General features: G+C 52.5%; 2 protein-coding genes across 4 annotated transcripts; one reads left to right on the forward strand and one right to left on the reverse strand.

Annotated features, from left to right (window-relative positions):
* The first annotated feature begins 7,195 nt into the window (after nt 1-7,195).
* LOC117855361 (protein IQ-domain 26) lies at nt 7,196-10,700 on the forward strand. Of its 3 annotated transcripts, none has more exons than XM_034737696.2 (4): nt 7,196-7,583; nt 8,598-8,896; nt 9,437-9,610; nt 9,728-10,700. In XM_034737696.2, the coding sequence occupies exons 2-4, from the start codon at nt 8,612-8,614 to the stop codon at nt 10,427-10,429; spliced, it is 1,161 nt and encodes a 386-aa protein (XP_034593587.1). In that variant the 5' UTR covers nt 7,196-7,583; nt 8,598-8,611; the 3' UTR covers nt 10,430-10,700. The 3 variants fall into 3 exon arrangements, with proteins under 3 accessions (XP_034593587.1, XP_034593586.1, XP_034593585.1); XM_034737695.2 differs by lacking the exon at nt 7,196-7,583 and adding an exon at nt 7,629-8,273; XM_034737694.2 differs by lacking the exon at nt 7,196-7,583 and adding an exon at nt 7,631-8,092.
* Nucleotides 10,701-12,418: 1,718 nt separating this feature from the next.
* LOC117855778 (probable pectinesterase 53) lies at nt 12,419-15,807 on the reverse strand. Its single transcript, XM_034738154.2, has 5 exons — nt 15,035-15,807; nt 14,750-14,942; nt 14,434-14,640; nt 13,202-13,437; nt 12,419-12,655 (listed from the first exon to the last, which is right to left on the reverse strand). The coding sequence occupies exons 1-5, from the start codon at nt 15,460-15,462 to the stop codon at nt 12,508-12,510; spliced, it is 1,212 nt and encodes a 403-aa protein (XP_034594045.1). The 5' UTR covers nt 15,463-15,807; the 3' UTR covers nt 12,419-12,507.
* Between the last annotated feature and the right edge of the window lie 1,080 nt (nt 15,808-16,887).

Raw genomic sequence — 16,887 nt, forward strand, 5'->3', positions numbered from 1 at the left:
AAGAAGAGCGGTAAACGGTTGGTCGCTGGCCTCCACGAAAACGTTGTCCACAAGGTTGTTCCAGCTGCCATACCTGTGGGCCGTGTCGGTTCCAAGCCTTCGCCGTTTGTCTGCTCGTGGCGGCATTCACTTGCCACGAGTCTACGGTGGGTGCACCAGTACCTCTCGCCGCTAGGTGGAGTAGTGCTTACCACCCGAAGCCTATACGGTACGAGCGACAGGGTCGGCACCGTGTTTTCCTAGCTAGAAAAAAAAAAGGAGAGACAACGAGAGGCGACAAGAAGTCAACATGGACCATCAGTCCGTTGGTGGTTGCTGATAGCGCCTCTCACCAGCATGCTTCGCAGGGGACGAAAATTCTTGCTCCAGACCGCACATAAAGACGCATGCGGTTCTAGGTAGCGGCTGATCGATCGAGCCATAAGCCTCTGTCCGATCACACTCGCTAGCTAGCATGCAGGCGCGATCGCCGTGTTGGCACATGCATGTGTTAGTACCATCTGAAGCCAAACAGGGAAAACCGATACCCGGTCGTTATCCTATCCAGGCCACGAGTCTCGGGAGCACATATGGAGCCATGAATATCCCACATGGTGGTGTCATGGCGTCCAAAACGGAGCCGCATTTGGCCATGAACGTAACAGCGGGGGGCAGCAGCGGGTGGTGCAGGGCGAAAGGCTTGCACCCCGTTCGGCAGCGCTGCAGCTGGCTGCCGCTGCTGGCTTCAGCTGCAAGCGGCGGCAGCGCAGCTGCCTAGCTGCTGCTTCTGCTTCAGCTTATCAGCGGCAGGAGAAGCTGCTGCCCACCGCTAGTAGCTGCTGCTTGAATTTTTCGACCTGTTTTTCCTACTGATGCGCTGCTACATTTCAAATTTAAATTTGTAACGGTAAAAGGATCTACAACATTCAAATTTTGTCGTGCAAACTTAACCAACACAATTGAAGGTACGGACGTACACAATAACTAGTACAATTGCTTACATACACATTACAACATAAACATACACAACATACACCCATCATTTACATCAAAGAGATTCCTGCAGCAATCCAATCTCGTACACTGGCCATATCAGGAGTAGCATTTGCTGCCACCCATGTGGACACCCCATAGTCCGGAGTTCGCGCCATGTTCGAAGCTGCAGTACTTGCATCGGCAAGGTCCAGCAAATAATTGTGGAGTGCGAAGCAAGCAATAACGATCTTCGTTTGCCGCTCTCGAGAATATAATGGAACTTGCCATAGAATGTGCCACCTGGATTGGACTATGCCAAATGCTCGTTCGAACCACATTGCGAAGATTGGAATGGTGGAAGTTGAATTTCTCCTCCAAAGTGTCCGCCGCTCTTCTGCTGAACTCCTCCAAATGGTACCTGGTACTTCGATACGGCCCCAGATAGCCTTCTCGAACTGCGTACCTCGAGCCGACCAAATAATATCGTCCTACAGATAATAAAAAATATGCACCATTAGTGCACCAAATTTTGCAATTGCAGCGTCATGTGCGTAATTAGGCAAGTACCATACCTGGAGGTGGATGCGGGTAGTTCAGTGCCGCCATACAGTCCCGCAACACCGACATGTCATGACAGGATCCTGCCCTCCCCGCTCCTACGTACGTGAATCGCATGTCCATATCCACTATAGCTAATACATTGAAGCTTGTCCACCCTTTTCTGTTAATAGAATCCAAATGGGATTCACGCCCGACCTGTACGGGAACGTGTGTTACGTCTAGAGCACCTATACACCCATCAAAGAACGGTGCATATTGGTTCAGCCTATGATTCACCTTAGAGTAAGCAGGATCCTTTGGACCGATTACTGTCTGGGCAAATGAAAACATTACATTTGCCACATGCGCCATCTTCCTACTAACTCTGTCCAAACTCCGGTCAAATCTATCTCTAATTTGACGACAAGCCTGTTGTGTCGAACACGCCCACACGAACATACCTAAAGCCTCAACAGATTCTACCCCTTTGACGTTTTCAATCCATGATTGGTAACCAAGATGTCATGCAACTGAAGGAACGCATCGGGATACATACGAAAATTGTCGAAGCACCACCACCTTTCCCGCAGATTGAGCTCAACCCATTGCTGTCCGGTCATACGTGGCAACTCAACTGGAGGGGTCACCACAGGACGCTGCCTCCTGTTCACCTCCGGATATGCAGCTACAGCTGCTGCTATACTCGCCAGATCGTACACGACAGAGCTGCACTCACTGCCGGTGTCACTGTTTGGTTCCTCAACACTACTCATACTCGATTGAACCTGTGCATGCACAAGCGGAGGGGCATCAGCAAACACACCCTACACATTTCTAGTTGCACCATATTTTACATATGCATTTGTTTCGAACCTGTCAAGTGCCAGTGAAGTTGCCTCTCCACCTTACTTTAGGTGCAACAGAATAAAACCAATCCTCCTCCTAGTGATAAGCTGAGGGCCTCCAATGAGCTAATCAACTACCTATCAAGATGGTTAAGACAACAGACATCAAACTTCCAAATCACTAATAAGCCAAGTGTTGTGACACAAGTTAAAAAAATTACTGATGAACTACTGATCATGGACGACATTTAACTTGAAAGAAATTACTGATCATGGACGACATTTAACTTGAAAGTAATTACCAATCATGGACGACATTTAACTTGAAAGAAATTTAACTTGCACTACAACGCAATGTTCAAGGAACAGGACATGTTACATAAGCAAACATTATTGTTTCAACCCATAAGCAAACATTATTTTTTCAACCCATCAGTATACATCACTAGAATAAAACAAAGTCATGCCACAATCACTCTACTTGTTCAACATGTCCCAGTTGAATTGTATCCAATTCAGTCGGCCCTCTTTCGTTTTCATCTTCGTGAAGGCCCTCCGATAACCCGGGTTCCTAGTACATAAATAAAGTGCCTGGCAGTAAAGCGGAGACCCCTCCTGTAGACCATCTTCTTCTATAAGCTGCATTGCACGGTCCATTTCCACCTATTCACGATCAACACGTTTCTGGCTCCTGTTTGCCACAGTTTCAGAAATGTCTCTGACGTAGTCCTCTAAGCTGCCACTTTTCTTTTTCGGAGGGCTATCAACAGAGATTTCCGGGACGGCCGTTTGGACAAGTTATGAGCACTACTAGCAGGCATGAGGTCCTGGTCCAAGTCCGTTGCATTGCCCTCAGTCCCCACGCTAGGTGTAGCCTCACGAATACCTCTTGCCGTCAGCAAGGTGCCCCTGTCTTGGGGGTCATGGCCATACAACTCATATAATTCATCGAGGAAAGGTGGAGGCTTAACAGAACTCGACTGGGAACTCGGTTGGGAACTCGGCTGGGCAGCACCACCACTGGTTTCCTGCAATGACGAACAGTACATGTCAGTACCAAAAATATGGATCTACAAATAAGATGAGGACTAACTTATGGGACTGTCATAGGACGTACCGCTTCTTCGTCATCCCAATAGGTGGGATCAGCAGCAACACCACCAGTTTGTTTGTCGCGCCCTAAACCAGATTGGATTTGCAAGGCCCTCCAGCTCAGGAATGTTCTCCGCAGGGCGTTGAGCTTGTTCTGCAGCTGCTTGCCGCCCAAATGCATCCCAGTTTATTGGTTGAAGCTGCGGTACACGTTCTTCCATCCCAACTTAGTGAGGCATTTGTTCCTCCAATTGAACCGGTTCTTCTGAGCAATGCACAAGTCCAGCAAAGTTTTCGTCGTGCCCTCACCTAGTTGGCACGGTTATGATTCATCTGAGTACACAGGAGCTGCAATTATATTGCATCGAAGTACGGATAACCAGGAGGCATACAAGTATACAATCTCAGCATCAATGGATATGTTACTTGCCTTAGCAGTTGTCTTGGCACGTTTGTGGCGGAAATTGTACGGACAGACCGGTGGGGGAGAGCACGATGAAGTGGATGACGATGCCAGTGTGGGAACCGTTGCTAGTTCCTCGCGGTTGGGCTGCTACTAGGCTTGTAGCAGTCGCCTGGAAAGGTTAAAAAAAACAGAGATAAGTATGGAGCTGCAATCAACCAGAATGAAATACATATTACAAAATTGAAGTACAGGTCGGCCAAATACATGCAGTACTACATTCAATGAAACAAGAGCAAAGCCCCGATGAAGATAGAGTTTCTGATGAAGGAAGGTAAGTGGTGCTCACGACAGATTGAAGGAACATTTCATAAATGGGAAAATTCTGTGAGTCCTTAGGCTACTTTGTCCAGTGCACCGGCAAAATAGTTAAGTCTTCTCATGCATCATGCTTTCAAATCTCAATTAGTTGCTTTGTCTATTTATTTTAATGTAGTCATACTAACCATTTGGTTTGCCATACCAATGCAATAATTTGTAATGTTGGTCCAGTGGTTAATTGTTGCTATCTTCTGTGTTGTTTACGAATGAAATGCATATTACAAAATCGATGTACAATGAACTCAGGCAACTACCATAAGCAACCCTATCGCTACCAAAAATGGTGCAGAAGCCTTACCTGGATGTGCAAGGGAGGATTCGTCAGGGGACGGCGGCGGCACGGCTTGGATGCGGCGGATGCCGTCTCTGGGTGACCTCCTGCACCTCTAGTTGGCAGGCAGCCGGGGAGGGGGGGGGGTAGGTGTTTGCTTTGGGAGGGGGGGCTGACGGCGGCACGGCTTGGAGCAGGAGGGGCTGATGGTGGGGGAGAGCGGGCGAGATTTGGGAGTGACGGCGGTGGTGGGCGGGCGAGTGCGACGGAGCGGGCGAGACGACGGATCAACGGATATGACCAGCGGTCTAGCGCGACGGAGGGGGCGAGATGCGGGAGCGACGGCGGTGGGAAGCGGGCGAGATCTGGGAGCGCGGGCGCCAGAGAGCGGGCGATAGCGCGGGAGCCGGCGAGTAGCGGGAGCACCGGCGGTGGAGAGTGGGCGAGAGCGTGGGAGCGGGCGAGCGGCGGCAGCGACGGCGGCGGAGAGCGGGTGAGATCTGGGAGCGCCGGCGGCGGAGATCGGGCGACAGCGTGGGAGTGGGCGGGTGACAGCGCGGCGGCGTTGGAGAGCGGGCCAGATCTGGGACCAACGGTAGCGGAGAGCGGGTGAGAGCGCAGGCGCGGGCGAGCGGCGGGAGCGACAGCAGGGGATCGGGGGCGAGAGGTAGCGACCAGGCGAGAGGTAGGCGAATGGATAAGGAAGCCAGGCGATAGCAGGCCAAATGAGCCTCTTCGCGTCGGTGCCTTCAGCCGCTCGAACGGCTTCAAGCAGCGCACCGAGCGGTTGGGCTGAAAAGCCCGGCCGGAAAAAGCCCAGCCGAAGCTTTTCAGCGTTGCCGAATGGGCTGTTGGGCGCGGCGCGGCTGGAGTGTTTGTCATTCCAAAAATGATTTCTAGGATCGTGTGCAGTGATGCTGACAGGAACTATGGTTCCGTCGCCTCTAGGCTCTACGAGCCCATGCATACCTCCTGCCACGCGCAGTGAAACAGAGCAACCTCAGGGCAGTTCCAACCCTTCAGATAGTGTCTATAGCATTTAATAGGCTGCTATATCAGCAAATTGGTGGTGTGGCAGGACAATTAAAGAAGAGAGAGAAGGAAAAAAAGGAACACCGGAGCGCATGCACAACATTATTTCGGAGGCCGTTCCAAGGCGCTGGAAACTAGCGGTTTTGGGGTTGGGCTAGCCCTACGTTTCTTCCCCACGCAATTGCCTCCTCGTGCCAATCCCGTGCGCCCGCCTCACCACCGCCATGGCCGTCCCGCACGCCTGCGTCTCCCGAGGCTTCTTCTCCCTCATGAGCCAAACCAACGCAAAATTCCCACGCGCTCCAAATCCTCTCGGCGGCAAAGTCCAGCACCAAGTCTGCCCTCCTCCTCCTTTCATCTTGCATCTCTTAGGGTTATGTTTCAGCAAACCATCGACGAGCAGCCAAATCCATCCCCAAATCGTGCACCCCTAAGGAAGAAATCGGTCACGGGCCGTGCCTAACAATAAATAGGCCTGAACCAAAGAAGCGCCAATCAAAATCCAATCGAGTCGCCGGTGAATCGGCCGCCGCTGTTCCTGTCACCGGCGGTGCTCCAAAATCCGTGCTGTTGACATGGGTGGTGTTCCATGAGCTAGCGGTTCTCCTGAAGCTGCTGGTGCTCCAGGAGGTGGTGGTCTTCCAACCCCTCGTGCTCCAGCCATGGGTGTTTTTCCTGCCGTTTGAGGTCATGCTGCAGGTCCATGGTGGCCACCGGCGTTTCAACCATCTCCTAATAGCTCTGAGTGGTATGGTTAATTTATTCTCTATCTATGGATTATAAGGTCAACTGCTTGAGCTGCCTGAAAGTTTTCATTTCGTTGGTGGACCAATGAGCCATTCTGCAATCTCACCAACAGCTGCATATTCTAAAGGGATCCCATTACCAACTAGGAATTCTGCTGATGATGCTGCACAAATGCGATCAAATGAAAATGAAACAATTGATATTGAGGATGAGAGCGTCTAGCCATTTTCTTGCATACGATTTGGTTGGCAGTCAAGCCATTTTGTTGTGGTGCTATGGATGAACAGATTGCACATTGCTGATTGCTGAATCAACTGCATGCTACAAAGATTAGTATCTATAGTTTTCTAGTGTTGATCTTTGGGTGTATAGAATGCATGACATGCAACGAGAAATTAAATGTTCTTCTCTATAGAAACTACTCTGGACATCATAAGTTGGGAAGGTAGTATCTAGATGTACATTAATTACCATCTTTCTTCTCCATTTGCACGACATGCAACGAGAAATTAAATGTTCTTCTCTATAGAAACTACTCTGGACATCATAAGTTAGGAAGGTAGTATCTAGATGTACATTAATTACCATCTTTCTTCTCTAGCCACCACCCATGGACACCATGGGTTGGCACTGTCCTCACAAGAGTGCACCCCATGTACACCGGCGCACAGGCGCAGCTAAAGCGACGGCAGTGCGCACGGAGGACCAACCGATTACTGTGCGCCACTCTAATCGATTCTCTTCCAGTGCGCGTACCAGTACTACGTGTACCGCCTCTCGAAGGGTTGACCATTCAGGCTTGGAGCTAATCAGCTAGCTAGTCGCCCGGGAGGGACTAGCCCGTGAGGCGTGAGTTGCCTGCCTCGTGGCACAAGGAAGCGAAATTTATTGGGCCGGCCGCATCAGACGTACTGGCCGCAGCATGACCGGCCGAACCTGCAACCTTTTTTTTTTTTTACTGCCGCTCGTCTCCTCCCGCGGAGACTTTCTCTGCTCTGCGCGTGATCAGGCGGCGATCAGAGATGGGGACACGCCGGCCACCGCGCACGGTATAGAAGGGGGCCGGGGCCGGCGCGGCCAGCAACCACGACCACGGAGCAAGCACGTCCGGAGCCCGGAGCAAGTGGGCGGCTTGCCAGCAGAGCGGATCCTGCTCGCCGCTGCGCGTGTACTTCCAAGGAAAGGCACGATCCCAGTGGGCGCCCGCGAAGCCAGGACCGGCGGATCTTGGCGCCATCGAACCGGCCAGCCGATCTGATCTCCCGGTCCCGGCCGCGCCCAGGCGCCGGCCGGCCGGCCGCCCGTCCGTCCGTTGTAGGTGCGTGTGAACCGTAACCCATCGCGCCTTTCCTTTGCCGGGCACGGCGAGTTAGGAGTTACCGGCTCATCGTCTCCTGAGTCGTTTTTACTCGTGCGGATAGAGCCGGGGGTGACGGGGACGGGGCGTTTGCATGTGCCTTGGCAGGAAGGAGTCGCAACAGTGCGCGGCGCCTGAGCTGGTCGTTTGGAGCTTTGGCTTACGAAATTGTTGGCTTGCGCTCGGCCTCGGAGCCTTGGGCGGGGAGCACGGCCGGAGGGAATCTCTCGTGAGCTGCGGGTGCGCGCGGCTGACTGTGCGGTGCCGAGTGGTGGAGACCCACGCGTCAGTTCCGGCGCCTCGGGCTTCATACTAATCCGCTCTCGCCGGTGCCGCTGGGATCGCTGGGTTTTTTTTACGGTTCGAGGCTGATCCGCGCGCGTGGTTTTCAGCGAAAGCTTAGCCGCTTTCCTCTTCGGGGCTGCGCGACGGCCGCGCGTAAACCTCGCCGGCTTCCTCTACCGGACGCTGTAATTCCCATCCCAGCCGCCTCTTTCGCCGCTGCTTGCCCTGCAACTGCCAAGTTTCGTGCTTTAATCTCGTGGGCTTCCCATGCTCAACGCCGTGCTTGGTTTTTGCTTCCTCCCTGGAGATTCCACCGTCCAATTCGCCCGTTTTCTGACCTCGTGGCTTTGCCTACGGAACGAAAAGGTTGTACAGTGTTTCTTGCTCCAGGCTTCTCCTTTGGCTGTTTGCCTGTTTCAAAAGCTCTCTTTCTCTCAGTTTGGAGGCACAGATCGTTGTGTCATTCGCATCCAATGTTTGCGGCTTCCTTCGCCTGCTGAGATTTCTCGTCCCGGTGTAGTTTATCTTTTAACACCCAAAAGCACATTTGCAACGCTTGGTTTCCTCTTTGATTGCTCATCTTCCTCTGTTTGAGGAACTCGCCTGTTGGTCTCCATTTTATGCAATGTAATGTAACGCTTGCACCATTCCTTCCGTTGACCGATTTGTTGCTCGCGTTCTTCTGCGCAGAGGATTGCGGCAGCATGAGGCGCGTCATGAGATGGCTCAAGCATCTACTGACGGGCAGGAAGGAAGAGCACAAAGGACTCGAGGCGAACCATGCCGCTAGCGATTGGAGCGACGGGGCGGAGCAGAAGAAGAGGTGGAGCTTCGCGAAGCGTAGGAAGAGCGGAGCTGACGGCGGCGCGCGTCAGCCTGCCGTAGCAGCTGCCACAGCCGAGTCACGACTGGTGAGGCTAGAGGAGGATGTGAGGGCTACAGAGGAGAAGGCCGCCGTCGTGATCCAGAAAACCTTCAGAGGCTACCTGGTATGATCGCTATCAGTGCCCATCTTTTCTTCTCATTCTGATCTGCTCCTAGTTTCTTGTTCACTCATGCAGTAGAAACTGTAGAAGTTTTCTTTTGAAAAAAATAAAAAACATGCAGTCTAGTAGTTTCTTTCTTTGCAACGATGGAGATTCTTTCCTGCAGTTTTTTTTTTGCTTTATTCTTCATCCTCCTTGTTTGTTACTGCTTGGATAGGTGGACTAGACTGTTGTTGCATATGATGTCACTTCTGCTCCTACACCCTTTTTCTTTTTCCACGATGCACAGTCATTTGTTAACACTTGCACTGTCGGTACTATACAAAATCTGCACGTTGATCAGTCCCGAGATTGTTTACTCTGTTACTCTGCGTCGGCGATGACTTCTGTGTACTATCAAGTATTGAAGTTTCTGTTTGGCGGCAGAGCAGTTGAGTATTACGTAGCCTGACATAAGCGCCCATTACCTAACCGGAATTGTTTAACACTAGCAGTTTTTTTCTGGAGCAAAGTCTGACATTGGGTCTGAATCCATCGTGTCAGGCTAGGAGAGCGCTTCGAGCGCTCAGGTCGCTCGTCAAGATCCAGGCGCTGGTGCGGGGCTACCTGGTGAGGAAGCAGGCGGCCATGACGCTGCACAGATTGCAGACGCTCATGCGGCTGCAGGCTGACTCCATCGCCGTCAAGAATGCTTCGTACCGGAAATCCGTGGAACAAGTAATCAAGATGTTTCGCTTTGCTTTGCGGCATCACTGACGATTTTTGTGTCAATGAAGTTGCATGGCTTGGAACCTGGAATTTTGATTGGTTTGTATGCTCCGTTTTGTCATGCAGGAGAGGATCTTCGCTCAGGAAGTCCGGATGAAGCCGCCGTCGACGCCGGCGCACCGGCGGAGGCTGTCCGACAGCACGGAATCCAACTACGAGCGCAGCCCGCGGATCGTGGAGATGGACACGTGCCACCTCCGCTCCCGATCCTCCCGGATGACCAGCCGGTACAACCCGGACCACCCGTCCGAGTACTCCCGCCTCGCGGCGCCGACGCCGTCGTGCTCGCCGCTGCCCGGCGGCAAGCAGCAGCCGGCGCGGCTCTCATTCGGACGGAGCGCCGGCCACGAGCGCGACCCCCGGGGCTCCAAGACGGCGCAGAACACGACCCGGTTCGCGCCGTCCCACGACTCCTCGCCCGCCAATAGCGTCGAGCACAGCCTGGCCAGCAGCCGCACGCCGCTGCGCGCCTCGCAGTGGGACCGGGACGCGCTCGTCAGCCCGCGGTACATGGCCGGCACCGCGTCCTCCGCTGCGCGGACGCGGTGCCACAGCGCGCCCAGGCAGCGGCTGACGACGCTGCCGCCGGCCGAGGCGCCGGGGGCGAGCGTGGCGGCACGGGCCGGGACGTCGAGGAGGCCGTGCTCGCATGCGCGCGGCGGCGGGCTCTGCTCGCAGTGCTCGGACGCGGCCCGGACGCCCGACTGCTCCGTGATCAGCGTCAGCGATGAGGTGGCCAGAGACTACTACCTGGACAGCTTCTGGTGATCACACGATCGACGTGATGCAAAGCTGCTGTTTGTGTTCAGATTGTAGTCAAGTTTATCCAGATTTGTACATAGTTCTAGTAGATGATAAAGCATCTAGCAGGCCAACACGGATCGGGAAGGAGGAACGAAGTTTTTCTTCTTGTGCAAAGTTTTTTTTTCATAATCTCCTGAAGAAAAAGAGAACACGAGACATGAACTGTATAGTGGCTAACTAGTTGCCAGCGCCCAGAGTTTTAAAGGAAATTTACTGTGGCTAATTAGTGGTTTTACTGTTTGCTTTGCGTGTTGAAGTGTTGCCATGTGAAGGATGAAGATAACGGCCATTGTCAGACAGTGGTACCGGCAATCTAGTTATTGAGGTGCAGTGCATGCGCATCTGCTTATGTTGACCCGTACGGAGAGGCCTGTGACACGGGGTGGTCGTGCTTTGGTTCAAATGTTAGGACACTTGAAACTGAGACATAGCCCTGTGTAATACTTGGAGGGTGGAGCAGGAGTGCAGGACTGCATAGCCCTGTGTAGTACTTGGAGGGTGGAAGACTAAAACTGAAACATATCCTGATATCCATGCTGTAGCCTGTAAGCCTGAAAGTGAAAGTTCATGCTCATCCAAGCTGAGGCTAGTTCACTGAATCACTGGTGTGCCGCTATGCCTGTATTTTCTCCAGAAACCACAGTTATAGTTCCACTAACTACTCTGCTCTGCATTTGCTTGGTTTTCTACCTAGCCATCGTTTTCTATCTTTTTGTAAAATTGCAGTAGCATTCGAGTACTAAACCTGGAAGGATGGTTGTAGCATCTTAGTCATCTACCATTGGCCACTCGCATAATGAAATAGCGATGGAGTCAGTGCAACTCTGCAGCTTGCTTCATTTCCGAAGCTTGATGCTATGCTCATTGCGGTGGATGCTGGAGCAAGGATTTGTTCTTGCTCGAACAGGGTACGGCGTGGGCTCTCTCTGCCACTGAAGAACCCAACTGCCCAAAGCTTGAAAACATTATGGAGAAAAGGGCAGTGTGACAAAATGTATACACTCTACAGCTAGGGAGAAAAAGTAGTACTAAATATATTATCACGAGGCGTTTCCCCAGCTGTGGAGCTTCGAATAGTTTATACTCCATCCATTCTAAATTTTAGGTTGTTTTAGCTTTTTTATTCCAAAGCTGAACGGAGGGAGTAGCAAGGATGTAAGATCATCTTTTTTTTGAAAGATCAGTAAGATTTCTTCTCTTTAAACTGTCAATGCTAACTGCTAAGAATGAGTTGCATGCGACCTCCGTGAATTCTGACTGCACCAGATGATTAGGTCCTTCAAATTAAGTTCGCTTTTATGGTTTTGTTTGTTTTCGGCCAGAGATCCAATCGAGATCTAAATTTTCAAGTAGGAACGACTAAATTGCATTCACGAGCTAAGTGGTCACGGGTCCATTAGCGCAGAAGAAACATGGAAAAAACCGTGCCCATCCGCCTGCTCTCTCTCCCATCCTCTCCCTTCGTTCTTAATCGCTGTAATTTTTTTGCCAGATCTTGGAGAAAAGGACGTGCTCTATTTCTACGGTATATGTCAGTTGCCAGGATGGGCCGAAAAGCACGAGTACGGGCTCAAAATACGTGGGTTGTCGCGGCTCGCGAGGCCGAAATGTGCCCTTTTCTCGCGATGACCATGTGTGTATGAACCACGTGCCTTTTCTTAATGATTTTGCCGTGGCTCCTATTTTCGTCTGATTGATCAAATTTAAATTTGACCACAATTTTTTTTTATTTTTTGAGTTTTAATATGTAAAGATGACATTCGCATCAACAGCACTATCCTAGTTCCACTACTCCACCAGTTTATGCTGATCTGCATCTTATATGTTCCTTAATGTTGTCACCATTATGTGTTTTTCCTTGCTAGTTCTGAACAAATAGCTGAAGAATTGTTTAAGATGACGAATTCTGTTTCGCAAAAAGAAAAAAAGATGACGAATTCTGGACTTGTCGAGTTGATGAATGGCAGGTAAATAATCTGTATACTTTCTTCCTCTCTTTCTTTACATGGTGTTGCGTGCCGTGAGCTACAGCGAAACTAGGATTACAGCCTGACCCACTCGGTCCCATCGATGAAGCTCAACGAGATGAACGGCTTGGCCTCGTCGTCGGTGAGCTCGCGCGACCACGCCACCCGGCCGGCGTAGCTCGCGCCCGGGCCCGTGCACTTGTACTGCCCATAGAACACCGTCCTGCAGCAACAACGAACACGGAGATGTTATAATTCCAAACATTTACATACGAGCCGAGTTTTTGATCGGCCAAGAAAAGTTCTGATCCGAGAACGCCATTGCCGTTTGGTTCTTGCGATCATAGGCCTCTGCTTTTTGCCCGTGTGGCTGTGGCGCCTGCGGGCAGTGGGAATCGAATCTAGAAAGCCGCAACGATCGCGACGAGATCCGGAGGGCCGGCCGGCCACCCGTGCGATCGGATGATTCGGCCAGAATGGGAGCAGGTGAGTGCCTCCTTTGTCTGTACACAGCTTTATTCGATACCTACAGGTTACACCGCTACAGCAGGGCGTCTATATACGTGCAAAATAGTTGTTTGCTTCCCATTCCCATGCCGCAAAGCACCAAAAGCCATAGCGTCCGCAAGATGAGATTGCCCAAAGGCGTCGAAACATGGCGTGGCCGTTGAGCACTACCCGGCGAGCATGCCCCCGTCCGCTAGCCCCAGACGGCAATGGCATCGGCACGCGTGGGACTGTTAGCGGCAAAGGAAGGAGGAGGGCTTACAGCTCGCGGTTGGGGTCGCCCCAGTTGTACCACCCGCGCGGGATGATGATGTTGTCCATATAGGTGTAGGCGAAGACGACGCGGGAGAAGGTGCCCCAGGCGCGACCCAGGTAGAGCGCCCCCGACCCCGTCACCCGGCAGTTGACGAACGAGAACCCCGTGTCCTCCAGCATGCTCTGCCGGTTCTGCGCCGTCAGCGCCCCGTAGTCCCGCGCGATCGCGTGCACGTGGCAGTCCTGCACCAACATCCAGATCATCACCCGTTAATCCTCACTTGAATGAATTTACTAGCACATTGAACAAACAGGTCGGTGCTAATCCGAACGGGCAGCTTGCAGTTCTGCGCTGACAGGTTCAGTATAGTAGGGCGCAGGGGTTTCTGTTTCTCTGTGCGGTGATGCAGGCACCAGAGCCCGCAGCACGTCGCTGTCGCTCACGTCGCCCGCCCCGTGGGTGTAGTAGGGCCGCCGGCCGGTGGGCGGTGGCGACTTGCGAGGTCGGGGGCGCAGCGCAAGCGGACACCAGCGAGAGGCCGCCGCGGGCAGGAGAGGTGCTTGATGACCGATTGACGACGGCGACCGCCATCTGCCGCCACGGAACAAAAGACTAGTCCTGTGCGCTGGAGTTTTTGCCGGGCCAATCGTGCACAGTTTGCTAGTGTCTGGTGTGTTGACTGTTGAGTCGTTGGCAGTGGATGGATGCATTGGCCGCTGCACGTTAGGGAAGCTGCAAATGTGTATCTAGACGGTTTGGGTTAAAAACGGGAGCTTGTAATTAAGCCAGAACTTAGTACGGTCTGGTCAGTACAGACCAAACCCTGGGTCTGGGTGTTCTGCTTTGTCCCGTGCGAATGATTGCGTCAGTCTACTATAAACCCCCCGAGTGTCAAGGCGCACGAAAAGGCTCTAATTAAACTGGCCCGTGCCTCTAGTGGTACTTCTTCCAGCCTTGAGTGCGCCGTGGAAGTTTGGGATCACATGTGCACAGCTATTTCTGAAAAACGTCAATCTACTTTCGTTTTCGTGGAAGCTTTACACTAGCATTTGGAGCCTCTGCTCTGTGTTGAGCTGGCGCAATTCTACCAACCTTTTCTGGCTGGCAACGTAGGCTGTGGGTTAAACCGCCTGAAATCCTGATTTGCACACCAGTAGCGGAGAAAGGACGCGCCCTCTGCGTAAATGTAGCAACGTTTTGCACAGAGACCACCGTTGAGGAAGAGAACGGCGGCGTACCTCGTACAGCGAGAGCGCGTTGCCGAAGATGAAGTCCACGGACCCTTCGATGTAGCACTCCTTGTAGTAGTGCCGGCCGGAGTGGTCATACAGCGTGTCCTGCGCGCCCAGGAACTTGCACCCCACGAACGCCGCGTTGTCCGCCGACACCCGCAGCGCCACCGCCTGCTTCCCCGTCGCGCCCGGCTTCGGCACCGGCGACGTGTTCTGCGTACCATTCCGTGTCAGCGAGAAATCCGGCATGCCACGGTGCGGCAGAGCGTGCAGGTTGCATAGGACAAGCAGGCGCCGCAACGGCCAACGGGGCGGTAGTTACCTTGAAAGTGATGTTCCTGGCGAGGAAGTACTGCGCGTTCACGGCGAACGTCGCCGAGTTGAACGTGCCGAGGGGCCGCCCCTTGGGCCCCGTCGGCGAGTCCGCGGTGTCGCCCCACTGCACGATCGTGCTGTCTGCGCCGGCGCCCTCCAGCGTGATGAACGCGCGCATCGCCGAGATGGTCACCTTCTCCCTGCGATCAGGCGGTGCATGCACGATCATCACCAGAGCTCACAGGGTCGGTCAGTGTGCACACAACGCTACCAGCGGGCCGGGCGCGCGTACGTGTAGGTGCCGGCGTTGACCCTGATGACGACGCGGACGAGATTGATGGCCGGGAGCGAGTCGATGGCGGCCTGGATGGTCGTGAAGTCGCCGAACGCCGGGTTCTTGTCGACGACGAGCGAGTAGGACGGGAAGGCGCGGGCGAGCGCGTGCTGGAACGTGCTGTGCCGGAGCGCCCCCATGTACCGCACCCACTCCATGAACTGCCGCTCGATCATCTCCGCCCGCGTCGCGTTCGCCGGGAACGGCGCCGCCGAGCCGCCGCCGCCGCGCCCCGGCCGCATCCCGCGCGAGTGCCCTGCCACTCCGCACGGCGGCGCGAGGAGCGCCACGACCGCCACGGCAATGCAGGCCAAGAATCGCGCGCGTGGCATGGGCATTGCGGTGCCGTGATGGCAACGCCGCCGCGCGCCGTTACCCACGGCCATCCCGGGCTTCGCGGAGAGTGGGGAAGCTGGAGGGGCGGCGTGGCAGGTCTGGTGAGGCGGGGGGAGGCCGAAAGGGTTGTGGGGAGAATTTAAGGGGGGGAGATACGATCGATCACGGGAAAGAAGAGAACAGAAATGGAATGGAGGACTGGCGCAAGTCGAGCAAAGTCACGAGCTGCGGTTGCGAAGAGCGGTTGGTACGCCGGTGTGGCCCGTGGCGCGTGGCGCCGCGCGCCGCCGAAGCGCAGGGCGTACGCGCCATGCATGTGTTGGGTCTCAGTTCCTCGTGCCGTTGGCGTCTAGGGCCGAGCCCGGCCTTCCAGGTGATGGCGACTTCTGCGCGCAGAGCGAGGGCACGAGAATTTAGCTAGTCCTCTGACAGGAATTTTCTTGGAGAGATCAGATAAGGTCCTCTTTGGGATTTGGTGCATGTTCGCGTTTCATTCTGATTTGTTAATCATTTTGTGGGTATTTGTGTGTGTGCTTTAGTTGGAATAGCACACTTTTTAAAATCTCTTCTCATTTCGTTGGTTCGTACTGCATGCGTGGTGGGGGGGAGGATATATGCAAAGGGCAAAATGCAGCAGCTCCACATTTTGGTTGCTTTGAGACAAATGTAAGGTCATTTGTTATACTTAGAAATATAGTATCAAGAAGTACACAAAATGTAACCTAACCTCATCCAGAAGTAACAGTACTTCTTAAAATTATAATCAGTGATACGTTTTCACGGATAGTAGAAAAACTGAACAAATTATAAAGAAACGGGTTCAATTTGTCCCAGGAAATCTCGCATGTCAAATGAGACAATGCAGTTTGTCCTGAAAAATGAAAAGGACATTTTGTGTGATGTAAATGATTTGTGTCTGTGAGCAAGTTATCTCATCATAACTGCTAATATTTATTATGGGGGGAAACTACTTGAAGTTTATATGCCGGTCCATCAATATTTTGCTGGGATTGCCTTTTCAAATATGTGGATTATGTTTCTTTCTCAATAAAAATTAGTCACGTTTTCTTACATTGCATCTACGTAAAATTAATCAGAGGCCTGAAATGAAGGAAATAATAATCGGTTGACTCAAATATGAAAACAAATAAATCAATATGACAATTTGATAATTACTTTGGCAAATATTATTTGCACTATCATATTTATAGCCTAAGTCTTTCCAAAAAAAATCTATAGGTTAAGAGCATCCCTAGCAGATCCCTTTCCTAATATCTTATAGACCATATCCGCGTACAGGTGGTTGGTGTTGCAACAATAATTTTACAATAACCTTATCCCCTCAATATTTCCCTTATCGTATGGGACATACCCATCTGCAATTCGCTCTTCCCCCCTCTTTATTCTTCCTCCCTACGACGAGGGAAAAAATAGAAAAATAAGTGCACCATATGCCTTTTTAGAAAATGAATATC

The sequence above is a fragment of the Setaria viridis genome, chromosome 5 (genome assembly GCF_005286985.2).
Source record: "Setaria viridis chromosome 5, Setaria_viridis_v4.0, whole genome shotgun sequence".
Classification (NCBI taxonomy): domain Eukaryota; kingdom Viridiplantae; phylum Streptophyta; class Magnoliopsida; order Poales; family Poaceae; genus Setaria; species Setaria viridis.

Excerpts from the sequence above, each read along its gene's own strand:
- LOC117855361 (XM_034737696.2), top strand. The coding sequence starts at position 8,612 with ATGAGGCGCGTCATGAGATGGCTCAAGCATCTACTGACGGGCAGGAAG. Across the intron at positions 8,897-9,436 it reads AAACCTTCAGAGGCTACCTG|GCTAGGAGAGCGCTTCGAGC; the intron begins GTATGATCGCTA and ends CCATCGTGTCAG. Across the intron at positions 9,611-9,727 it reads ACCGGAAATCCGTGGAACAA|GAGAGGATCTTCGCTCAGGA; the intron begins GTAATCAAGATG and ends TTTGTCATGCAG.
- LOC117855778 (XM_034738154.2), bottom strand. The coding sequence starts at position 15,462 with ATGGCCGTGGGTAACGGCGCGCGGCGGCGTTGCCATCACGGCACCGCA. Across the intron at positions 13,438-14,433 it reads ACGCGCTCTCGCTGTACGAG|GACTGCCACGTGCACGCGAT; the intron begins GTACGCCGCCGT and ends ATGTTGGTGCAG. Across the intron at positions 12,656-13,201 it reads GGCGACCCCAACCGCGAGCT|GACGGTGTTCTATGGGCAGT; the intron begins GTAAGCCCTCCT and ends TTGTTGCTGCAG.